Source organism: Leucoraja erinacea, chromosome 32 (assembly GCF_028641065.1).
Source record: "Leucoraja erinacea ecotype New England chromosome 32, Leri_hhj_1, whole genome shotgun sequence".
Lineage (NCBI taxonomy): Eukaryota > Metazoa > Chordata > Chondrichthyes > Rajiformes > Rajidae > Leucoraja > Leucoraja erinaceus.
The window spans coordinates 25924642-25945353 of record NC_073408.1 but is presented as its reverse complement, the minus strand read 5'-3'; the positions used below and the strand labels follow the sequence as shown (position 1 = coordinate 25945353).

The window sequence follows — 20712 nt, the reverse complement described above, 5'->3', positions numbered from 1 at the left end:
CTGCTCCTATACTCAAATCCTTTTGCAATGAAAGCTAACATACCATTCGCTTTCTTTACTGCCTGCTGCACCTGCATGCCTACCTTCAATGACTGGTGTACCATGACACCCAGGTCTCGCTGCATCTCCCCCTTTCCCAATCGGCCACCATTTAGATAATAGTCTGCTTTCCTGTTTTTGCCACCAAAATGGATAACCTCACATTTATCCACATTATACTGCATCTGCCAAACATTTGCCCACTCACCCAGCCTATCCAAGTCATCCTGCAGTCTCCTAGCATCCTCCTCACAGCTAACACTGCCCCCCAGCTTAGTGTCATCCGCAAACTTGGAGATATTGCCTTCAATTCCCTCATCCAGATCATTAATATATATTGTAAATAGCTGGGGTCCCAGTACTGAGCCTTGGGGTACCCCACTAGTCACTGCCTGCCATTGTGAAAAGGACCCGTTTACTCCTACTCTTTGCTTCCTGTTTGCCAGCCAGTTCTCTATCCACATCAATACTGAACCCCCAATGCCTTGTGCATTAAGTTTGTATACTAATTTTTTATGTGGGACCTTGTCGAAAGCCTTCTGGAAGTCCAGATACTGAACCTGAACAGTAGGAAACTGAACCTGAATTTGGTGGCCTTGCACCCTGCTTGAAGTGGTATGAAACTGCACTTGAATTTGGTGGCCTTGCACTCTGCTTGAAATGGTAGGAAAATGGATTTGAATTTGGTGGCCTAGCACTCTGCTTGAAATGGAATTTCAAGGAATAGCTGTGAGTCAACTGCCAGCCCACCAGCCGTGAGTGAGCTGCCAGCACATCAGGCTTGAGGGACTGAGCTGCCACCCCAAGAATCCATTTCGCCCACAATGTTCACACTAGCCCTCTGGAGACCAGTAGCCAACAACACCCATACCAGCTCTCCAGAAAGCCCCAATGTCACAAAGAGCTCTTGGCCAGTGTGACCTGATTTTCAAATATCAATATTTGTGTTCATTTTTTGACACAGGAGGCACCCTTTTGGTCAATCCAGTCATGCTGGCTCTCAGAACCCATTCCTTTGTAAACTATTATTTTACACATGCCCATTATTACCCCCTTAATTTCCCTACTACCTATCTAAACGTCATGAACAACATATCTTTGTAATGTGTGTGGAAACCAGAGCACCGGGGAAAACACGCACAGTCATAGGGAAAATCTGGTCAGATGGGCAAGTGAGAGTTTGTTGGGAGCACAAATACTTTAATCTTATGAGAAAGCAGCTGTTTCTTGCTCGACACAGCTACTCCTTGGGTCAGGGCATCGGGTAGCCTTGGAATCTGCTGGAGGCTAAATTGAATCTTAATTTTGTGTAGTGGTATCCAGTGAAGATTGTATGAGACTGGCTGTGTGCATAGTAATCATTAGTGGCTTCAACGGTCGTGTGATTGAGTGGCCAGTTCCTTAATAAGAGCTGGGGCCCTGATGTCATTAGCACTGTTGATTATGCACAGGTGAGTGTAATTGAAAAATTATTAAGACTTAATGCGTGCGGACTGCCGCTGTGCGCAGGCTTTTGTGTGTAATGGATGGTAATAAATCATAAAGTAACAGCTCCAACATAGGGTGGCATCCTCTTTGCATTGTGCTATTTTACCACTTTTATTTTACGGGCAATAAGATTTTGTAAGATGAGGTCTGACCCACTGAGGTACTCCAGTGCTTTTTTTTTGTAAACTGGCATCTGCAGTTCCATGTTTCAAATAATTTCAAATTCATTGTCTGTCGATATGTTTGCATCTTAGGCCATAAACATCACTTAGAATTTTCCTGGTGGTCAATATTTAACATGATGGTTGGATTTAAAATATGACACATTCATTTGAACAGCTTGAACATCAATATACGTCGGCCTTAACCTAAATCCTTGATTGGATTTTTTTTTTAAAATAGAGAGTTTGCTCTAGGAATTGACAGACGTAAATGACAACCCATATTAATGTTAAGAGCATTCAGATCTTTTGCTTTTGCCCTTCAGTGGTTTGCGTATTTGTGAAATGTGGAGAAGTGCCCCAAAACCTTTCTGACATTGAAGTAAACTACATGCTGAAATGCTGCACATGCCTGTAGATTATTCATCTTTGATTTACCTTTTTATTCAAAGTTTTCATATTTGTCTTTTCCCAGGATTGGGTTATATTTGTTCCTGATGTCAATATGTGACTACAGTAACTGACTTACTGAAGATTTTCCACTCTTGCTGCATGAGACTTCTCAGAGGATCAACTATGGAGTCCAAGACTGACAGTCCTGTCTGGGGCACACCGTCAGAGCATGATCAGACTCCAACCCAGGTAAGTGGAACTAATCAGTGAAACGAGGTATAACCGTATCTGGTGATCAATCACCGATCAATAGTGTTGCTGAGATGTTGCTTCAGGCAGATTGCTTTTGCTGAATAGAAGGTGCACAGCCTGGGAAGCACATTACACAGACACCGTGACAATTGGGGGTATTATTTTACGCAAAGGAATATTTGATCTGCTTCAAATATGTGAGGAAAGGGATCAGAAAGGAACATTTATGTAGACTTGCCAAGTTTCCTGGTTGTTCTCCAAGTAGTTCGTAGCCCTCTTCAGCACAGTGCAAATATTCCTCACAGTCCCTAACTGGTAGCCCAGGTTATGCTCACTGACTGGCTTATCAAATGTAGTAATAGAGGACTTGGCTTTGGAATTTTCACTTAATTTGGGAGAAATAGTTGGGATGTCCACTGTGTGTGTCGCTATGTCGCTCTTCAAGGGAGATGCTAAATGCATTTCGTTGTCCCTGTACTGTACACTGACAATGACAATTAAATTGAATCTGAATCTGTGGTATCAAGAAATGCTTCTTGTCATTACCCTTGAATAACCTAGCTTTCATATGAAGTGTGTACCTCTCTGACCCTCCTCAAAGGAACAAATATCTCTTTACCCTACCATAGAACATAGAACAGTAGAGCACAGAAAGCGGCCCTTCAGCTCACCATGTCCATGCCAAACATGATGCTTGTTAACTATTCTCATCTGTCTACACACGATGCATACTCCTCCATTTCCTGCATATTCCTGTGATGATCTAAAGGCCTCAAATGCGACAATAACAAGGAAAATCTCAACTGAAATATGTAAACATTTTCCCATTTCGGAGTCTGGTTTTCGAGGCACACACACACACACACACACACACACACACACACACACACACACACACACACACACACACACACACACACACACACACACACACACACACACACACACACACACACACACACACACACACACACACACACACACACACACACACACACACACACACACACACACACACACACATACTTAAATGGTGTTAAATTCTAAAGTGGTGTGTATATCTTTTTTTTTTTTTTGCACGTTCTCCAAAGCCTCTATGTCTTTTCTGTAATAGGGAAGCCGGAACTGCATACACAGTGCCCTCCATAATGTTTGGGCCAAAGACCCATCATTTATTTATTTGCCTCTGTACTCCACAATTTGAGATTTGTAATTGAAAAAAATTGGATGTGGTTAAAGTGCACATTGTCACATTTTAATAAACGCCATTTGTATACATTTTGGTTTCACCATGTAGAAGTGACTGCAGTGTTTATGCATAGCCCCGCCCATTTCAGAGCACCATAATGTTTGGGACACAGCATTGTCATGTAAATGAAAGTAGTCATGTTTAGTATTTTGTTGTATATCCTTTGCATGCAATGACTGCTTGAAGTCTGCGATTCATGGACATCACCAGTTGCTGGGTGTCTTCTCTGGTGATGCTCTGCCAGGCCTGTATTGCAGCCATCTTTAGCTTATGCTTGTGGGGGCTAGTCCCCTTCAGTTTTCTCTTCAGCATATAAAAGGCATGTTCAATTGGGTTCAGATCGGGTGATTGACTTGGCCACTCAAGAATTTACCATTTTTTAGCTTTGAAACACTCCTTTGTTGCTTTTGCAATATGTTTGGGATCATTGTCTTGCTGTAGAATGAACCACCGTCCAATGAGTTTTGAGGAATTTCTTTGAACTTGAGCAGATAGGATGTGTCTATACACTTCAGAATTCATTATCCTACTACCATCAGCAGTTGTATCATCAATGAAGTTAAGTGAGCCAGTACCTTCAGCAGCCATACATGCCCAGGCCATAACACCGTGTTTCACGGATGAGGTGGTATGCTTTGGATCTTGGGCAGTTCCTTCTCTCCTCCATACTTTGCCCTTGCCATCATTCTGATATAATCTTTGTCTCATCTGACCTTGGAAGACCTTTTTCTAGAACTGTGATTGCTCTTTTAAGTACTTCTTGGCAAACTGTAACCTGGCCATCCTATTTTGCGGCTAACCAGTGGTTTGCATCTTGCAGTGTAGTCTCTGTATTTCTGTTCATGAAGTCTTCTGCGGACAGTGGTCATTGACAAACCCACACCTGAAGAGTGTTTCTGATCTGTCAGACAGCTGTTTGGGGATTTTTCTTTATTATTGAGAGAATTCTTCTGTCATCAGCTGTGGAGGTCTTCCTTGGCCTCCCAGTCCCTTTGCGATTAGTTCCAATTGACTTTGAGATATCTACACTGCTCACTTTTGAATTTAAAAACAATCAAAAGAAATTCTATTCAAGTAAAAAACATGTACAAAAGTAGACACAAAATGCTGGAGTAACTCAGCGGGAAAGGCAGCATCTCTGGAGAGAAGGAATGCGTGTCGTTTCGGGTTGAGAAGGGTCTCGACCCGAAACTTCACGCGTTTCTTCTCTCCAGAGATGCTGCCTGTCCCGCTGATTTACTCCAGCATTTTGTGTCTACCTTCGATTTAAACCAGCATCTGCAGTTCTTTCCTACACAAAAATATATAATACAGGAACTGCAAAAAATTATTCCAACATTCATGGAGGCTATACATGCATTCAATTCATCGTTACGTAATGTTTGTACAAATTTACCCCCGTACCTTTGCCACTCATGTGGCCCCCTGGCGTGAAATCCCTTCCCTTATTTTGAGGGACGTCTCCACCACACCTACCCCCCAATGCAATGCTTTGCATAACACTAATTACTCACTTGTTCTTCTAATTACCTTTATTCTATGGTGATGAGTGCAGCAAAGGAGGATGCCATTCAGCCCATTATATGTGTGCCAACTGTCTTTTGGCACAACTTGTTAGTTCCACGCCTCTACTTTTCTTCAATATATAGTTATCCAATTCTCTTTTGAGGAAGGAGTGGATCCTGCCTCCGTAACATCTGGAACAGATTCCAGCCACAAAACCACGAGTTGTGTAAAAATAAAAATTTCGATGTGACACATTTCGTTCTTTCACTCTTTATATAGATGACCTCTAACCCGTGGCTCCTTCATTCAAAGCAACAGCTTTCCACAATTCACTTCCGACTACATTTTCAACATGTATCAAATCTCTTCTCGGTCTTCTCATGAGGAAAAAGTACTATTCTAGCATATCTCATAACTGTAGTTCCCCATTCCAAAAACCATCCCTGGACACTCACTAATGCTAATTTATCCTTACTGTTGTACTGTGGTGACCAGAATTGAACACTTTGATAGACTCTTTGTTAAAAAGGCTCTGAATTCTGTATAACATATCAACTGCTTTCTCATTCTACTCTGCCACTTTCAATGATCAACGCACGCACGCGTTGTCTGGGAATGTAAATGCACAAAACATTGCTCCTCTTTTTGATGCCAAATTATATGTACAATAAAGGAAATTGCCCCCTGTCAAAATGCATCACCTCTCCCTCTCGCTTCTAAACTTCATCTGCTCAACGTCTGCCCAGCCCACCATCCTACATATACCTTCCTGCCTTCTATATCTATCTTTCTGGCAGCTGACAATACTGCCAAGCTTTGTGTTAGATTGCTTACACTGTTAAGGTAATTAATGTAGATAAATAAAAATGTTGAATTGAATACATTTTATTAGCCAAGCATGTATACATACAAGGAATTTGCCTTGGTGCTTTGCTCGCAAGGATCACAACATGATATACAGTAGACAATTACAAATAAAACATAATTTAAACATGTGAAGAATAAAATAAAATACCAGAGCAAAAGGACGCTACAGACTTTTCGCTGTTAAGTAGAGCTACTGCTCGTGGAAAAAAGTTGTTTTTATGTCTGGCTGTGGCGGCTTTGACAGTCCGGAGTCTCCTTCCAGAGGGAAGTTCTTCAAAGAGTTTGTGGTCAGGGTGGGAGGGGTCAGAGATGATCTTGCCCGCTCTCTTCCTGGCCACTGCAGTGTACAGTTCGTCAATGGGGGGAAGGTTGCAGCCAACAACCTTCTTGGAGGATCGAACGACCCACTGCAGACTCCAGATGACATGCTTGGGGGCTGAGCCAAACCAGACCATGATGGAGAAGGTGAGGACAGACTCTATGATGGCATTATAAAACAGGGCCATCATTACCTGTGGCAGATTGTGTTTTCTCAGCTGCCACAGGGAGTGCATCTTCTGTTGGGACTTTTTGACTGTGGGGTCGATGATGGCCTCCCATTTAAGGTCCCTGGAGATGTTGGTTCCAAGGAACTTAAATGACTCCACAGATGTGACTGTGGTGTTGTTGATGGTGAGTGGGGGGGAAGAGGAGGGGGAGCTCTCCTATAGTCCACAATCAATTCCACTGAAGCACAATAAAGCGAGTTGTAAACTCCAGAGAAAGCTTTATTAAATACGAAGGAACTTCAAAACAATGAACACACCTTATCTCCAACCCCCGCCCCTCGATCATGAGCTTCTTCCGAGGGTTCGACTAAACAATAGCCCAACTATCAGATGGTGCCAAACCACCCCCCTGAAACAGAAAAACAAAAACGAGCAGGCCGATGAATGCAGCGGCCCGATCTCGTAACCACAGGACCCGCATTCAGACATTCCGCAGGCATGGGAAATGGGGGCTGAGCCAATGAGCCAACGGCTGGCCAATGTCCACATGAGCCGGCTTAAGATGCACCACAAATACAGTCTCAGGCTTTCCGCCCACGTCCAACACAGAAGTTGAAATGCCGTGCTGCAACACCCGGAATAGACCCTCACGTGAGCGTTGCAATGGCGTACGATGAGCATCCCGACGCTGGAACGCATATGGGCAGTTCTTGAAGGCAGATGGGACATAGGATAAAGCCACTCTGTGCCGGGTTGTTGGAATGGGAGAAAGCTTGCCCACCTGCTCCCGAAGACGCAACAGCACAGAGGAGGGCGACTCCCGCTGCACCTGCGCAGCCGGAATGAACCGTAAGCGGAGTACCGCACACTAATTCAGCAGAGGATGTAGCCAGATCCTCCATGGTGGCAGTGGGAATTCCCAACAATACCCACAGTAACTCATCAACCCAATCCGGACCTCCCAGCTATGCTTTCAAAGCATCCTTGAGACGGCGGTGGAAATGCTCAACCAACCCATTGGATTGCGGATGGTGGGCATCAGAATCAGAAGTGAACTGTGCCCCCCTGTCAGATGAGGTGTCCACCGGCACATCAAAACGAGCGATCCAATGAGCGGCGAGGGCACGAGCGCACGTAGCAGCAGTGGTATCGGCGATCGGAACAGCCTCCGGCCATCGAGTGAAACGATCAACGATGGTAAACAGATGAGTAACCCCTCTGGACGTGGCAATGAACCCACAATATCCACATGGGTACGGTCAAAATGCCTCTGGGGCACTGGCGCCCTGACATGACGCTGGATTTTAGACGTCTGACAGGAGGTACACCTTCTCGCATAGTGAGCAACCTGCTTACGCAGACCATGCCACACATACTTGCCCGCCACCAACGCAATCGTCCACCGGATGGATGGATGAGCCAAACCATGAACCAGATCGAATACCCAGCGACACCAAGCTGCAGGAACGATGGATTTCAGCTGACCAGTCGACACATAACAGAGGACCATGGCACCAGCAGGAGCAAACCGCACATCCAACACCAAACCAGAAATAGAGTTGCAGTGGGCTAGCACCTTATCATCGTCAAGCTGTGCAGCCGCCAGGGCAGTATAATCAATACTCTAAGCCAACTCATGAACAGCATGGATGGCGGTGCGGGACAACGGATCCGCAACCAGGTTGCTCTTCCCCACAATGTGCTGGACGCAAGTTGTGTTTTCCGACATGTAAGCCTAATGGCGCTGCTGCCGTGCTGACAAGGGATCTGAGGTCTTTGCAAAAGCGATAATGAGAGGCTTGTGACCCGTGAAAGCGGTAAACTCCCTGCTCCCGATCAAACGCACTGTTCTTCTGCTCAGCCGGGCTCAGGTGCCGACTGAAAAAGGCGAGAGGCTGCCAGCGCCTATCCATCAACTGCTCAAGTACGCCCCCAACAGCAGTGTCAGAAGCATCAACCGTCAGAGAAGCTGGAGCATCGACTCTAGGATGGACTAACAGCGTCGCTGTCACCAGCGCCTCCTCTCAAACGCAGCCCTGACCTCATCGGCCCACACTAGGTCACGTCGCTTGCTGGACATGAACCTAAACAACGGCTGCACAATCCGAGCACAAAACAATGGTAAAAAATTACCATCCCGACATACTCCTGCAGGCCACGCACCGTGGATGGTCGAGGTAATGCTGAATGATGTCAACCTTACTCGGGAGCGGCACCACCCTCTGGTGCAACATGATGCCCAGAAAAGAGACAGAACTCAGACAAAAAAGACATTTTGATGAGTTTGATATTCACTGAGACGCTATCACAGCAAACGGATGTGGGCGCTGTGCTCCTGACTAGAGCGACTGGCGACGAGGATATCGTCCAAGTAAATAAATAAAAAGTCCAAACCGCAACCCAGCATGTCCATGACATGCTGGAAATCCTGTGCGGTGTTCTTAAGACCGAAAGATATACGTATGAACTCGAACAGCCTAAAAAGAGTATTGATAGCAGTTTTGGGGACATCAACCTAATAAACTGGAATCTGATGATAATCTCTCACCAGGTCGATCTTTGAAAAAAAGTTGGCCCCATTCAAATGGGCCGTGAATATGTCTTGGATAATTCTGGATATGTGGAACAGGATGTCGATCAGCCGCCGTGACTTAATTTAAAACCCTGTCTCCTTCGTTTGGCGGAACTCAGCCTTGGCATTGCGAAGCTTGCCTGGAGGCAAACGGCGTGCCCGAGCATGCAGTGGTGGTCCGGTGGTAATAATATGATGTAAAACCCCATGTTTTGAAGCGCCTGACTGAAACTGAGGGGTCAGAATGGCAGGTAACTCCGCTAATATCTGTGCGTATATATTGTCAACAGCAGAAACTGGGTCGAGGCGAGGCAGAGGAACTGTTGAAGTTGTACAGGGTCTTGGTGAGACCACACCTGGAATATTGCGTACAGCTTTGGTCTCCTAATCTGAGGAAAGACATTCTTGCCATAGAGGGAGTACAGAGAAGGTTCACCAGACTGATTCCTAGGATGTCAGGACTTTCATATGAAGAAAGACTGGATAGACTCGGCTTGTCCTCACTAGAATTTAGAAGATTGAGGGGGGATCTTATAGAAACTTACAAAATTCTTAAGGGGTTGGACAGGCTAGATGCAGGAAGATTGTTCCCGATGTTGGAGAAGTCCAGGACAAGGGGTCACAGTTTAAGGATAAAGGGGAAATCTTTTAGGACCGAGATGAGAAAAACATTTTTCACACAGAGAGTGGTGAATCTCTGGAATTCTCTGCCACAGAAGGTAGTTGAGGCCAGTTCATTGGCTATATTTAAGAGGGAGTTAGATGTGGCCCTTGTGGCAAAAGGGATCAGGGGGTATGGAGAGAAGGCAGGTACAGGATACTGAGTTGGATGATCAGCCATGATCATATTGATTGGCGGTGCAGGCTCGAAGGGCCGAATGGCTTACTCCTGCACCTATATTCTATGTTTTTATATTTATCTCCAACCCCTGCCCCCATGCTTCTTCTGAGGGTTCGACTAAACAATGGCCCGACTATCAGATGGCGCCACACCACTGTCTTAAGAGCATTAAGCTCCAGGTTGTTGCGAAGGCATCAGGATACCAGCTGTGTCTTTTTCTGTCTGTAGGCAGATTCCTCCCCATCCTGGATCAGTCCAATCAGGGTTGAGTCGTCCGCAAACTTGAGAAGCTTGACAGAGGTGTCTGTGGGGGTGCAGTCGTTGGTGTAGAGGAGAGGGGAGAGTACGCAGCCTTGTGGTGCTCCTATGCTGAGGGTCTGCAGGTCCGAGATGTACTTTCCCAGCCTCACATGCTGCTTCCTGTTTGTCAGGAAGTTGGTGATCCACTGACAGAGGGGTTCAGGCACAGTCAACTGGGAGAGTTTGGAGTGTAGTAGCACTGGCACAATTGTGTTGAATGCAGAGCTAAAATCCACAAACAAAATCCTTGCATAGGTCCACTGGCGGTCTAGGTGCCGGAGAATGAAATGCAGGCCTAGGTTGACTACGTCATCCACTGAACTATTGGCCCGGTATGCAAACTGCAGGGGGTCCAGCAGGGGGTTTGTGATATTATTCTGGTGCGCCAGCACAAGTCTTTCAATGGTTTTCATGATTACAGAGGTCAGTGCGACAGGCCTGTAGTCATTAAGGCCTGTAGTCATTAAGATCAGTAATCCTTGGCTTTTTGGGTACAGGACCAATAGTGGAGACTTTGAAGCAGGCAGGGACAGTGCAGGTTTGCAGGGACTGATTGAAAATGTCTGTGTAGACTGGTACCAGTTGTTCGACACAGAGCTTGAGGGTAGAGGGGGAAACATTGTCAGGGGGGTAGGATGTTGAACAGGATAGAGGCTAAAATCTGCTATGGACGGTGGTGAGGGAATGGGTAGTGGACAGAATAGGCAGGTGAAAGACAGGGTTGGGTTAAACTGCATGTATTTTAATGCAGGGGCCTGACGGGTAAGGCAAAGGAGCTTAGGGCATGGATAGGTACGAACGACGGGGACGTTGTAGCCATGACTGAAACCTGGTTAAGGGAGGGGCAGAACTGGCAGTTCAATGTTCCAGGATACAGGAGCTTCAGGAGAGACGGGTGAGGTAAAAAGAGGAGGGGGGGGGGGGGGGGTTGCATTATTGTCTAAGGAGAATGTCACGGCAGTGACATTACGGACCGTTCGTCTAGTGAGGCCATATGGGTGGAGCTGAGGAACAAGAAAGGAATGATAGAAACATAGAAAACATAGGTGCAGGAGTAGGCTTTTTGGCCCTTCGAACCAGCACGGCCATACAATATGATCATAGCTGATCATCGAAAATCAGTACTAAATGTAACTCTTGAAAACATCCAGTGAATTGGCCTCCACTGCCTTCTGTTGCAGAGAATTCCACAGATTCACAACTGTCTCGGTGAAGAAGTTTTTCCTCATCCAGTCCTAAATGGCCAACCCCTTATTCTAGTGAGGACAGGAACAGGGCGATAAGGGATCTGAATGTGTGGCTGAGGGGTTGGAGCAGGGAGCAATGATTTAGATTTTTAGACCACTGGGATCTCTTCTGGGGTAGGGGTGACCTGTACAAAAGGGACGGGTTACACCGTAACTGGCATTAACCAACATTCTGGCAGGCAGGTTTGCTAGGGCTACACGTCTGGGTTTAAACTAAACAGTGGGGGGGGGGAGGGATTGACAAATTGGGAGTATAAAGATGGATTTGAAGGGGAAGTGACTACAGGAAAAATTATAAAAGATTCTCGAATAATGGGAAGGAAAGCTCGAGAATGGACAACAGAGTAAGGTCAGGGCCAATTGCGAGGGGGGAAGTGAATACGGAGGTCAAAGTGCTGTATATGAATACACAAAGTATAAGGAAAAAGGTGGACGAGCTTGAGGCTCAGTTAGAAACTGGCAAGTATGATGTGGGAATTACTAAGACATGGCTGCAAGAGGGCCAGGGCTTGGAACTGAATATTCAAGTGTATACCTCCTATCGAAAAGACAGACAGGTGGTCAGAGGGGGTGGGGTTGCCTTGTTGGGGAGGAATGAAATTCAGTCCCTTGCAAGGGGTGACATTGAAACAGGGGATGTGGAGTCAGTATGGATAGAACTAAGGAATTGTAAGGGTAAAAAGACCCTAATGAGACTAATCTATAGGCCCCCAAACAGTAGCCTGGATATAGGGTGCAAGTTGAATCAGGAGTTAAAATTAGCATGTAGCAAAAGTAATGCTGTGGTTGTTATGGACGATTTCAACTTTCAGGTAGACTGGGAAAATCAGGTTGGTACTTGACTCCAAGAAAGGGACTTTGTAGAGTGCCTTTGTGATGGATTCTTAAAACAGCTTGTATTGGAGCCTACCAGGGAGAAGGCAATTCTGGATTTAGTATTATGTAATGAACCGGATTTGATAAAGGACCTTGAGGTTAATGAGCCATTAGGAGGCAGTGACCATAACATGGTCAGGTTTAATCTACAATTGGAGAGGGAGAAGGGTAGATCGGAGGTGTCAGTGTTACAGTTGAATAAAAGGGACTATGGGGTCATGAGGGGGGGAGTTGGCCAAAGTTGACTGGAAAAATACACTGGCAGGGATGACAGTGGAACAAAAATGGCAGGTATTTCTAGGAATAATACAGAAGGTGCAGGATCAGTTAATTCCTAGGAGGAAGAAAGATTCTAAGGGGAGAATGGGACGACCATGGCTGACAAGGGACGTCAGGGACAGTATAAAAATTAAAGCGAAGAAGTACAACGTAGCAAAGATGAGCGGGAAGCAAGAGGATTGTGTAATGTTTAAAGAATAACAGAAGATAACCAAAAAGACAATACGGGAAGAAAAGATGAGGTACGAAGGTAAGCTAGCCAAGAATATAAAGCAGGACAGTAAAAGCTTCTTTAGGTATGTGAAGAGGAAAAAATTAGTTAAGACCAAAGTTGGACCCTTGAAGACTGAAAAAGGGGAATTTATTATGGGGAACAAGGAAATGGCAGATGAGTTGAACAGGTACTTTGGATCTGCCTTCACTAAGGAGGACACAAACAATCTTCCTGATGTACTAGTGGCCAGAGGATCTGGGGTGACGGAGGAACTGAAGGAAATCCACATTAGGCAGGAAATGGTGTTGGATAGACTGATGCGACTGAAGGCTGATAAATCCCCAGGGAATGATGGTCTGTATCCTAGGGTACTTAAGGAAGTGGTTCTAGAAATTGTGGATGCATTGGTGATCATTTTCCAATGTCTATAGGCACAGGATCAGTTCCTGTGGATTGGAGGGTAGCTAATGTTATCCCACTTTTTAAGAAAGGCGGGAGAGAGAAAACAGGGAATTATAGACCAGCTAGCCTGACATCGGTGGTGGGGAAGATGCTGGAGTCAATTATGAAAGATGAGATAGCCGAACATTTGGATAGCAGTAACAGGATCGGTCCGAGTCAGCATGGATTTACTAAGGGGAAATTGCTCCTCAACTCAAATCCTCTCGCAATGAAGGCAAAATGCCATTAGTTTTCTTCACTGCCTGCTGTACCTGCATGCTTACTTTCAGTGACTGATGTACAAGGACACTCAGGTCTTGTTGCACCTCCCCTTTTCCCAATCTGACACCATTCAGATAATAATCTGCCTTCCTGTTCTTGCCACTAAAGTGGATAACCTCACATTTAGCCACATTATACTGCATCTATCATACCACTCACCCAAGTCACCCTGCAGCCTCATAGCATCGTCCTCGGAGCTCATACTGCCACCCAGCTTTCCGCAAACTTGATGATGTTACATTTAATTCCCTCGTCTAAATCGTTATATTGTAAATAACTGGGGTCCGAGCACTGAGCTTTTCCACACCCCACTAGTCACTGTCTGTCGTTCTGAAAATAACCCGTTAATTCCTACTCTTTGCTTGCTGTCTGCTAACCAGTTCTCTATCCATGTCAATATCCTACCCCCAATACCATGTGCTCTAATTTTGCACATTACTCTCTTGTGTGGGACTTTATCAAAGGCTTTTTAAAATGCCAGTGGCTCTCCTGTATCATCCACTGGGTCTCCCTCATCCATTCTACTTGTTGCAGCCTCAAAAAATTCCAGAGTCAAGCGTGATCCTGTCACTGCTTTCCAAATGCGCTGCTATAACATCTTTAACAATCGACTCAAGCATGTTCCCCACTACCGATGTTAGCCTAACTGGTCTATAATTCCCCGTTTGTTTTCTCCCTCCTTTCTTAAAATGTGGGGTTACATTGGCTACCCTCCAGTTCACAGGAACTGATCCAGAGTCAAGAGAACATCGGAAAATGATCACCAATTTATCTACGATTTCTAGGGCCACCTCTCTGGGATGCAGACCATCAGGCCCTGGGTATTTATCTGCCTTCAGTCCCAACAGTTTACCCAGCACCATTACCTGACTAATGTGGATTCCCTTCAGTTCCTCCCTTGATCACCTTGTGTGTTACAGACCCTGAAATAGTCAACAGGAATTAGAAGAACAAATATGCCTGGAGATTGCAGACAGCTGCAGGTCAAATAAGGTTGTTGTTGTAGTTGGGGATTATAACTTTCCCAATTTCGTCTGGGAAAATCACAGTGTGAAGGGTTTAAATGGGGTGCAATTCCTCAGTTTTCTTAAGCAGTATGTAGAGACCCCCACACGTGAGAGGGCAACACTGTAAATCCAGTGTTTGGGAATTGGGAAGGGCAAGTTAGTGAAGTGTTTGTGAAGGGGTACAATAAATGTAATAAGATATATGTGGCTTGTACTACTGTAACTTACTGTACTTCTAGTAAATAAAAATATATTTTAAAAAAAGAAGGGCTGCAGGGAAAAATGCTGCGAACTATAGGCCGATGAGCTTAACATCTGTAGTTGGAAAGTTACTACAGGTGCACAACCTTTTATCCGAAGATCCAAATAACGAAAACCTCCGAATAGCGACATTTTTTCAGTCCTTGAAGAAAGGTCCTTGAAAACGTTCACCGAGGGCGGCCCGCAGAGGTGACAGCAGAACCTCCGGTCGGTCCTCGAAGAAAGGGGAACTAAATCCCCATTCATAAAAGAGAAGGTGAGGGTATATTGCGCGGGGGGGTTAATAATTGACAATATGCTGCTACCTGCCCGCTGAGTTAAAAAAGTTCCCACGGTAGACTCACGATACACAGTGTATCGTGAGTCTTGCATGAGAACTTTTTAACTCAGCGGGCAGGCAGCAGCAAATTGTCGCTCCCTTAAGTTTCACCCCACCTACACCCCTCTGCTTCCCGGCCATGTGTGTGACCCCTTCCCTCCCCTCTCCAGCTCCCCGCCCATTGCACCGGCGCGGGGGTTTTGCACTGTCTTCACGTCGGAGCTTAGTGCCAGTCACCGGAGACGTCAGGACCAACGGGACACCAGCCCCCAGGCCCACTGCAAGCACGGAGATCCCAGAGACCCACAGCCAGCAGCAGCCCAGCCCCGTTCCAATTCCAGAGGAACACGCTCCACCGAAGCTGATGGTGTGCAAGGTGCGTCTTGGTCTTGAGGTTGCGGATGAGGGGGTGCAGCTCGGGCTGTGACGCCTCTGGCCACCCTTGGAACTTGGAACTGTGGGGTTGTTTGCAGTTGCAGAGGGAGGGGGCAAGGGCGGTACAGTTCACAGTCTCAGCTCCATTCCAGGGGGGTGACCGGAGACGTCAGGACCAACGGGACACCGACTGCAAGCACGGAGATCCCAGAGACTCACAGCCAGCAGCAACTCTAGCCCAGCCCCGCTCCAACTCCAGAGGAACCCGGGTTGCGGATGAGGGGCGCAGCTCGGGCTGTGGGCGAACTGCCACTTGTCGCTGTAGCGGCCCATCGGGGAGCGGGTTCCTGTTGGTCCTGACGTCTCCGGCCATCCCCCTGGACAGGAGCCGAGAGACGTCAGGACCACCAGAAGCCGCTCCCCGATGGGCCGCTACAGCGACAAGTGGCAGTTCACCCACAGCCCGAGCTGCACCCCCTCATCGGGACACCGACCCCCAGGCCCACTGCAAGCACGGAGATCCCAGAGACTCACAGCCAGCAACAACTCTAGCCCAGCCCCGCTCCAACTCCAGAGGAACCCGGGTTGCGGATGAGGGGGCGCAGCTCGGGCTGGGGGCGAACTGCCACTTGTCGCCGTAGCGGCCCATCGGGGAGCGGCTTCCTCTGGAGTTGGAGGGACAGGGAGACACAGCGGCTTTTGAGAATGGTGGGCAATCACTTCCAAAGTTCTGCCCACACAGTCAGTACACCTCTCCTACACTTGTCTCCCGCACTAAGATTATCTCGCAGAGAATGATCCCAGCCTAACCCTCCCTATTCTCTCCTATACTGCAAGAAAAAACTACATTGAAGACTCAAATTCGCGATTGAGTAACTGCCGGGATCGAGGCGCAAACTTGCGACCTTGCGGATATGAGCCGAGCACTCTACCACTGAGCCAGCCGTTAAAATCTACGCTAAAAATCTTTCATTCCGAAAGCCGAAAAATTCTGAATTACGAAAAGTGTCTGGTCCCAAGGCTTTCGGATAAAAGGTTGTGCACCTGTAGTGAGTATTCTGAGGCTTAGGCTATACAGACTAGAGGGTGTAAGCTATATGGGAGAGGTTGAGTAGGCTGGGTCTCTATTCCTTGGACCAAAGGAGGATGAGGGGTGATCTTTTCAAGGTGTACAAAATCATGAAAGGAATAGATCGGGTAGTGGCACAGAGACTCTTGCCCCGAGTAGGGGAATCGAGGGCCAGAGGACATAGGTTCAAGGTGAAGGGGTAAAGATTTAATAGGGATCAGAGGGGTAACGTTTTCACACAAAGGGTGGTGGATGTATGGAACAAGCTGCCAGAAGAGATAGATGAGACTGCAACTATTCCGTCGTTTAAGAAACAGTTAGACATGTACATGGATAGGACAGGTTTGGAGGTAATAAACTTAATAATCTTAATAATATTTTTGTTTCAATAACATACCCTCTCATCCTGCTGAATTCCAGTGTATTGCAAGTCCAGTCGCTCAATTCTTTCAACATAGCCATAGATTCAACAATTAATCTCTTGAACCTATGCCACACTCCCCCGATAGCAATAATAGCCTGTTGCCGCACTGTTTCACTCTGACTCTATGTTTAACCTTCATGACTCGAAGTGACTTAATCAGATCCTCTCGTTACTCTGCTTCAAGGAGAATCACCTTGGTTGTTGCAATCTACCACATGGCTGAGTACTTCATCCCTGGAAGCATTTTGATCAATCTCCTGCTTTATTGTTTATCATCGTGTTACCGTTTCAACACAAACAACTCATATCCTCAATAGGAGGAGATTTGGGTTTGAGCTGAGTGAATGGCTTTAGTTGGTGACAAATTGAGGTTTTCTGTGGTGTCCTAAGATTTCTTAGAACTGATATTTTTCTTCCTCAGGTACATTTTGTTCCGGAGAGCAGTACAGTTGCTCAGATTGTTTACACAGATGAACAGGACCGACTATCCCAACAAGTGGTGTATGCAGCCGATGGGACATCCTACACTTCTGTAGATGGGGCAGAACACACCCTGGTGTACATTCACCAAGCCGACGGGACGCAGGTAAGCTGGGTATGGTGGTCTTTTCAGTGCCTCTGGTTGTGTGGCAATTGAATGTTTCTTGAGGCTTTAATGGTGGTGGAGCCAGTGGATAGGAGTGGATGGAGCACTCTGCACAGCAATGATTAGAATACTTGCTTTGCTGCCCATTTCCTGACCAAGCATCTGTGTTCTAGATGGGATGTGATGGGAACACTGGAATTGCATCTTCCTGGAGGTGTTAATGAGTTATCATTTTATCTTTAATTGTGAGGTTTCTAGACATTTATCCAGATGGATGTGATATATAGTAAAGCAGTGTCCTTCCATTTTATGATATCATTAAACCCGCGTCTGCGATGTTAGTTAATGGCTCCTCTTGAACATCTGGGATCAAATGTTGGTCTGTGGATTATCACATCGTAACGTTTTCCTAGACTGCACTATGTCAACAGCAGTCTAATAACATTCCTATGAAAGTTATTACTACAGAAATCAAGCTCAATAAATGTTGGAACAGTTTGCCTGGAAGTATTTCCTGTGGGGGTGGGTGCTGGGAACATTGGGCAAGAAGAGATCTGTGTAATTTTGATCAGTGATAATTATCGTCTGGTGTAATACCCTCTTTTTTTTCCCCCTGAAGGCAGTTTTTACAGATCAATCCCAGGTAGCATACATTCAACAGGACACAACCACCCAGCAGGTACAAAGGCTATTTTGATCATTTCGCTGCTTTAAATTAACAGACCTCTTATTGATTGGGAGTACTAAGTTAAGGGGTGGTGGAAGTGTCCATGTGCATGTTGTTGTAGTTTGGACAGGTAATTTCGTGTGCATTATTTTGTGTGCATTATTTTTGGTGAGCTGGAGAAGAGATTCCTCTATATGTGTACATGGAGCACTGTAAGATGGAATGAATGAATAAATAAGCTTATTGGCCAAGTGTTCACATACAATGAATTTGTCTTTGTGGTCTGCCTGCAAGTGACAACATGACATACAGTGAGAGTTAGGAATGACCCATAAAACATTAATTATTAATAATAAAACATTTTTCATTAAACATGTGAATTAAATAAAATACTAGAGCAAAAGGAGGCTACAGATTTTTGGTTATTGAGTAGAGCTACAGGTGCACAACCATTTATCCGAAGTTCCAAATAACGAAAAGCTCCGAATAGCGGACATTTTTTCGGTCCTTGAAGAAAGGTCCTTGAAGACGTTCACCGAGGGCGGCCCGCAGAGGTGACAGCGGAACCTCCGGTCGGTCCTTGAAGAAAGGGGAACTAAATCCCCATTCATAAAAGAGAAGGTGAGGGTATATTGTGCGGGAGGGTTAATAATTGACAATCTGCTGCTGCCTGCCCGCTGAGTTAAAAAGTTCCCACGGTAGTCTCACGATACACAGTGTATCGTGAGTCTTGCGTGGGAAATTTTTAACTCAGCGGGCAGGCAGCAGCAGATTGTCGCTTCCTTCAGTTTCACCCCACCTACACCCCTCTGCTTCCCGGCCATGAGTGTGACCCCTTCCCTCCCCTCTCCAGCTCCCCGCCCATTGCACCGGCGCGGGGGCTTTGCACTGTCTTCATGTCGGCGATGCCAGCAGGTCAGTGCCAGTCACTGGAGACGTCAGGACCAACGGGACACCGACCCCCAGGCCCACTGCAAGCACGGAGATCCCAGAGACCCACAGCCAGCAGCAGCCCAGCCCCGTTCCAACTCCAGAGGAACACGCTCCCCGTAGGGACAGAAGCTGATGGTGTGCAAGGTACGTCTTGTTCTTGGAGTTGCGGATGAGGGGGCGCAGCTCGGGCTGTGACGTCTCCGGCAACCCCCCTGTACAGGAGCTGAGACTGGGAACTGTGGGGTTGTTTGCAGTTGCAGAGGGATGGGGCAAGGGCGGTACAGTTCCCAGTCTCCGCTCCATTCCAGGGGGGTGGCCAGAGACGTCAGGACCAACGGGACACCGACTGCAAGCACGGAGATCCCAGAGACTCACAGCCAGCAGCAACTCTAGCCCAGCCCCGTTCCAACTCCAGAGGAACCCGGGTTGCGGATGAGGGGGCGCAGCTCGGGCTGTGGGCGAACTGCCACTTGTCGCTGTAGCGGCCCATCGGGGAGCGGGTTCCTGTTGGTCCTGACGTCTCCGGCCACCCCCCTGGACAGGAGCTTAGAGATGTCAGGACCACCAGAAGCCGCTCCCCGATGGGCTGCTACGGCGACAAGTGGCAGTTCGCCCACAGCCCGAGCTGCGCCCACGTCATCGGGACACCGACCCCGGGCCCACTGCAAGCACGGAGATCCCAGATCAGCAACTCCAGCCCAGCCCCGCTCCAACTCCAGAGGAACACGCTCACCGTAGGGGCAGAAGCTGTTGTGTGCAAGGTACGTTTCGTTCTTGGGGTGGCGCAGCTCGGGCTGTGGGCGAACTGCCACTTGTCGCCGTAGTGGCCCATCGGGGAGCGGATTCCACTGGAGTTGGAGGGACAGGCAGCAATCACTTTCAAAATTCTGCCCACATAGTCAGTACACCTCTCCTACACTTGTCTCCTGCACAAAGATCATCTCGCATAAAATGATCCCAGCCTAACCCTCCCTATTCTCTCCTATTCTGCAAGAAAAAACTACATTGAAGACTCAAACTCGCGATCGAGGAACTGCCGGGATCAGATTCAGATTCAATTTTAATTGTCATTGTCAGTGTACAGTACAGAGACAACGAAATGCATGCGATCGAGGCGCAAACTCGCAACCTTGCGGATATGAGCCGAGCACTCTACCACTGAGCCAGCCGTTAAAATCTACGCTAAAAATCTTCCATTCCGAAAGCCGAAAAATTCCGAATTCCGAAAAGTGTCTGGTCCCAAGGCTTTCGGATAAAAGGTTGTGCACCTGTACTGTGTGTGTGTGTGTGTTATTTGTGTGTGTGTGTGTGTGTGTGTGTGTGTTTGTGTGTTTTTCTGTGATTCACATCTCGAAAACCCAACGCGCTGGGTGAAATTTTAACATATTCCGGTAGAGATTTACCTCATGATCTCGAAAATCGCCTCATCTGAAAATTTGATTAAATATTTCTTGAGTTTTTTTACTAAAATTGTTCACCAATCTGAGATCTTTTTAAAATCTAACGAGCTGAAGTGAGCTGTATGATGTCACAATGCCTCTGCTCCTCACGGCGAGCTACGCAGTTTGCAACGCGC

The 20712-nt window shown here is 46.8% G+C and overlaps 1 protein-coding gene across 2 annotated transcripts in view; it reads left to right on the top strand.

The window, feature by feature from the left end:
• prdm10 (PR domain containing 10) overlaps window positions 1-20712 on the top strand; it is a 191295-nt gene that overhangs the window by 36905 nt on the left and 133678 nt on the right. For both annotated transcript variants that reach the window (XM_055660937.1, XM_055660936.1), the window contains exons 2-4: window positions 2164-2330; window positions 17372-17536; window positions 18156-18215. In XM_055660937.1, the coding sequence (XP_055516912.1) occupies window positions 2241-2330; window positions 17372-17536; window positions 18156-18215 (315 nt within the window). In that variant the 5' untranslated portion in view covers window positions 2164-2240. The remainder of the gene's footprint in view (window positions 1-2163; window positions 2331-17371; window positions 17537-18155; window positions 18216-20712) is intronic.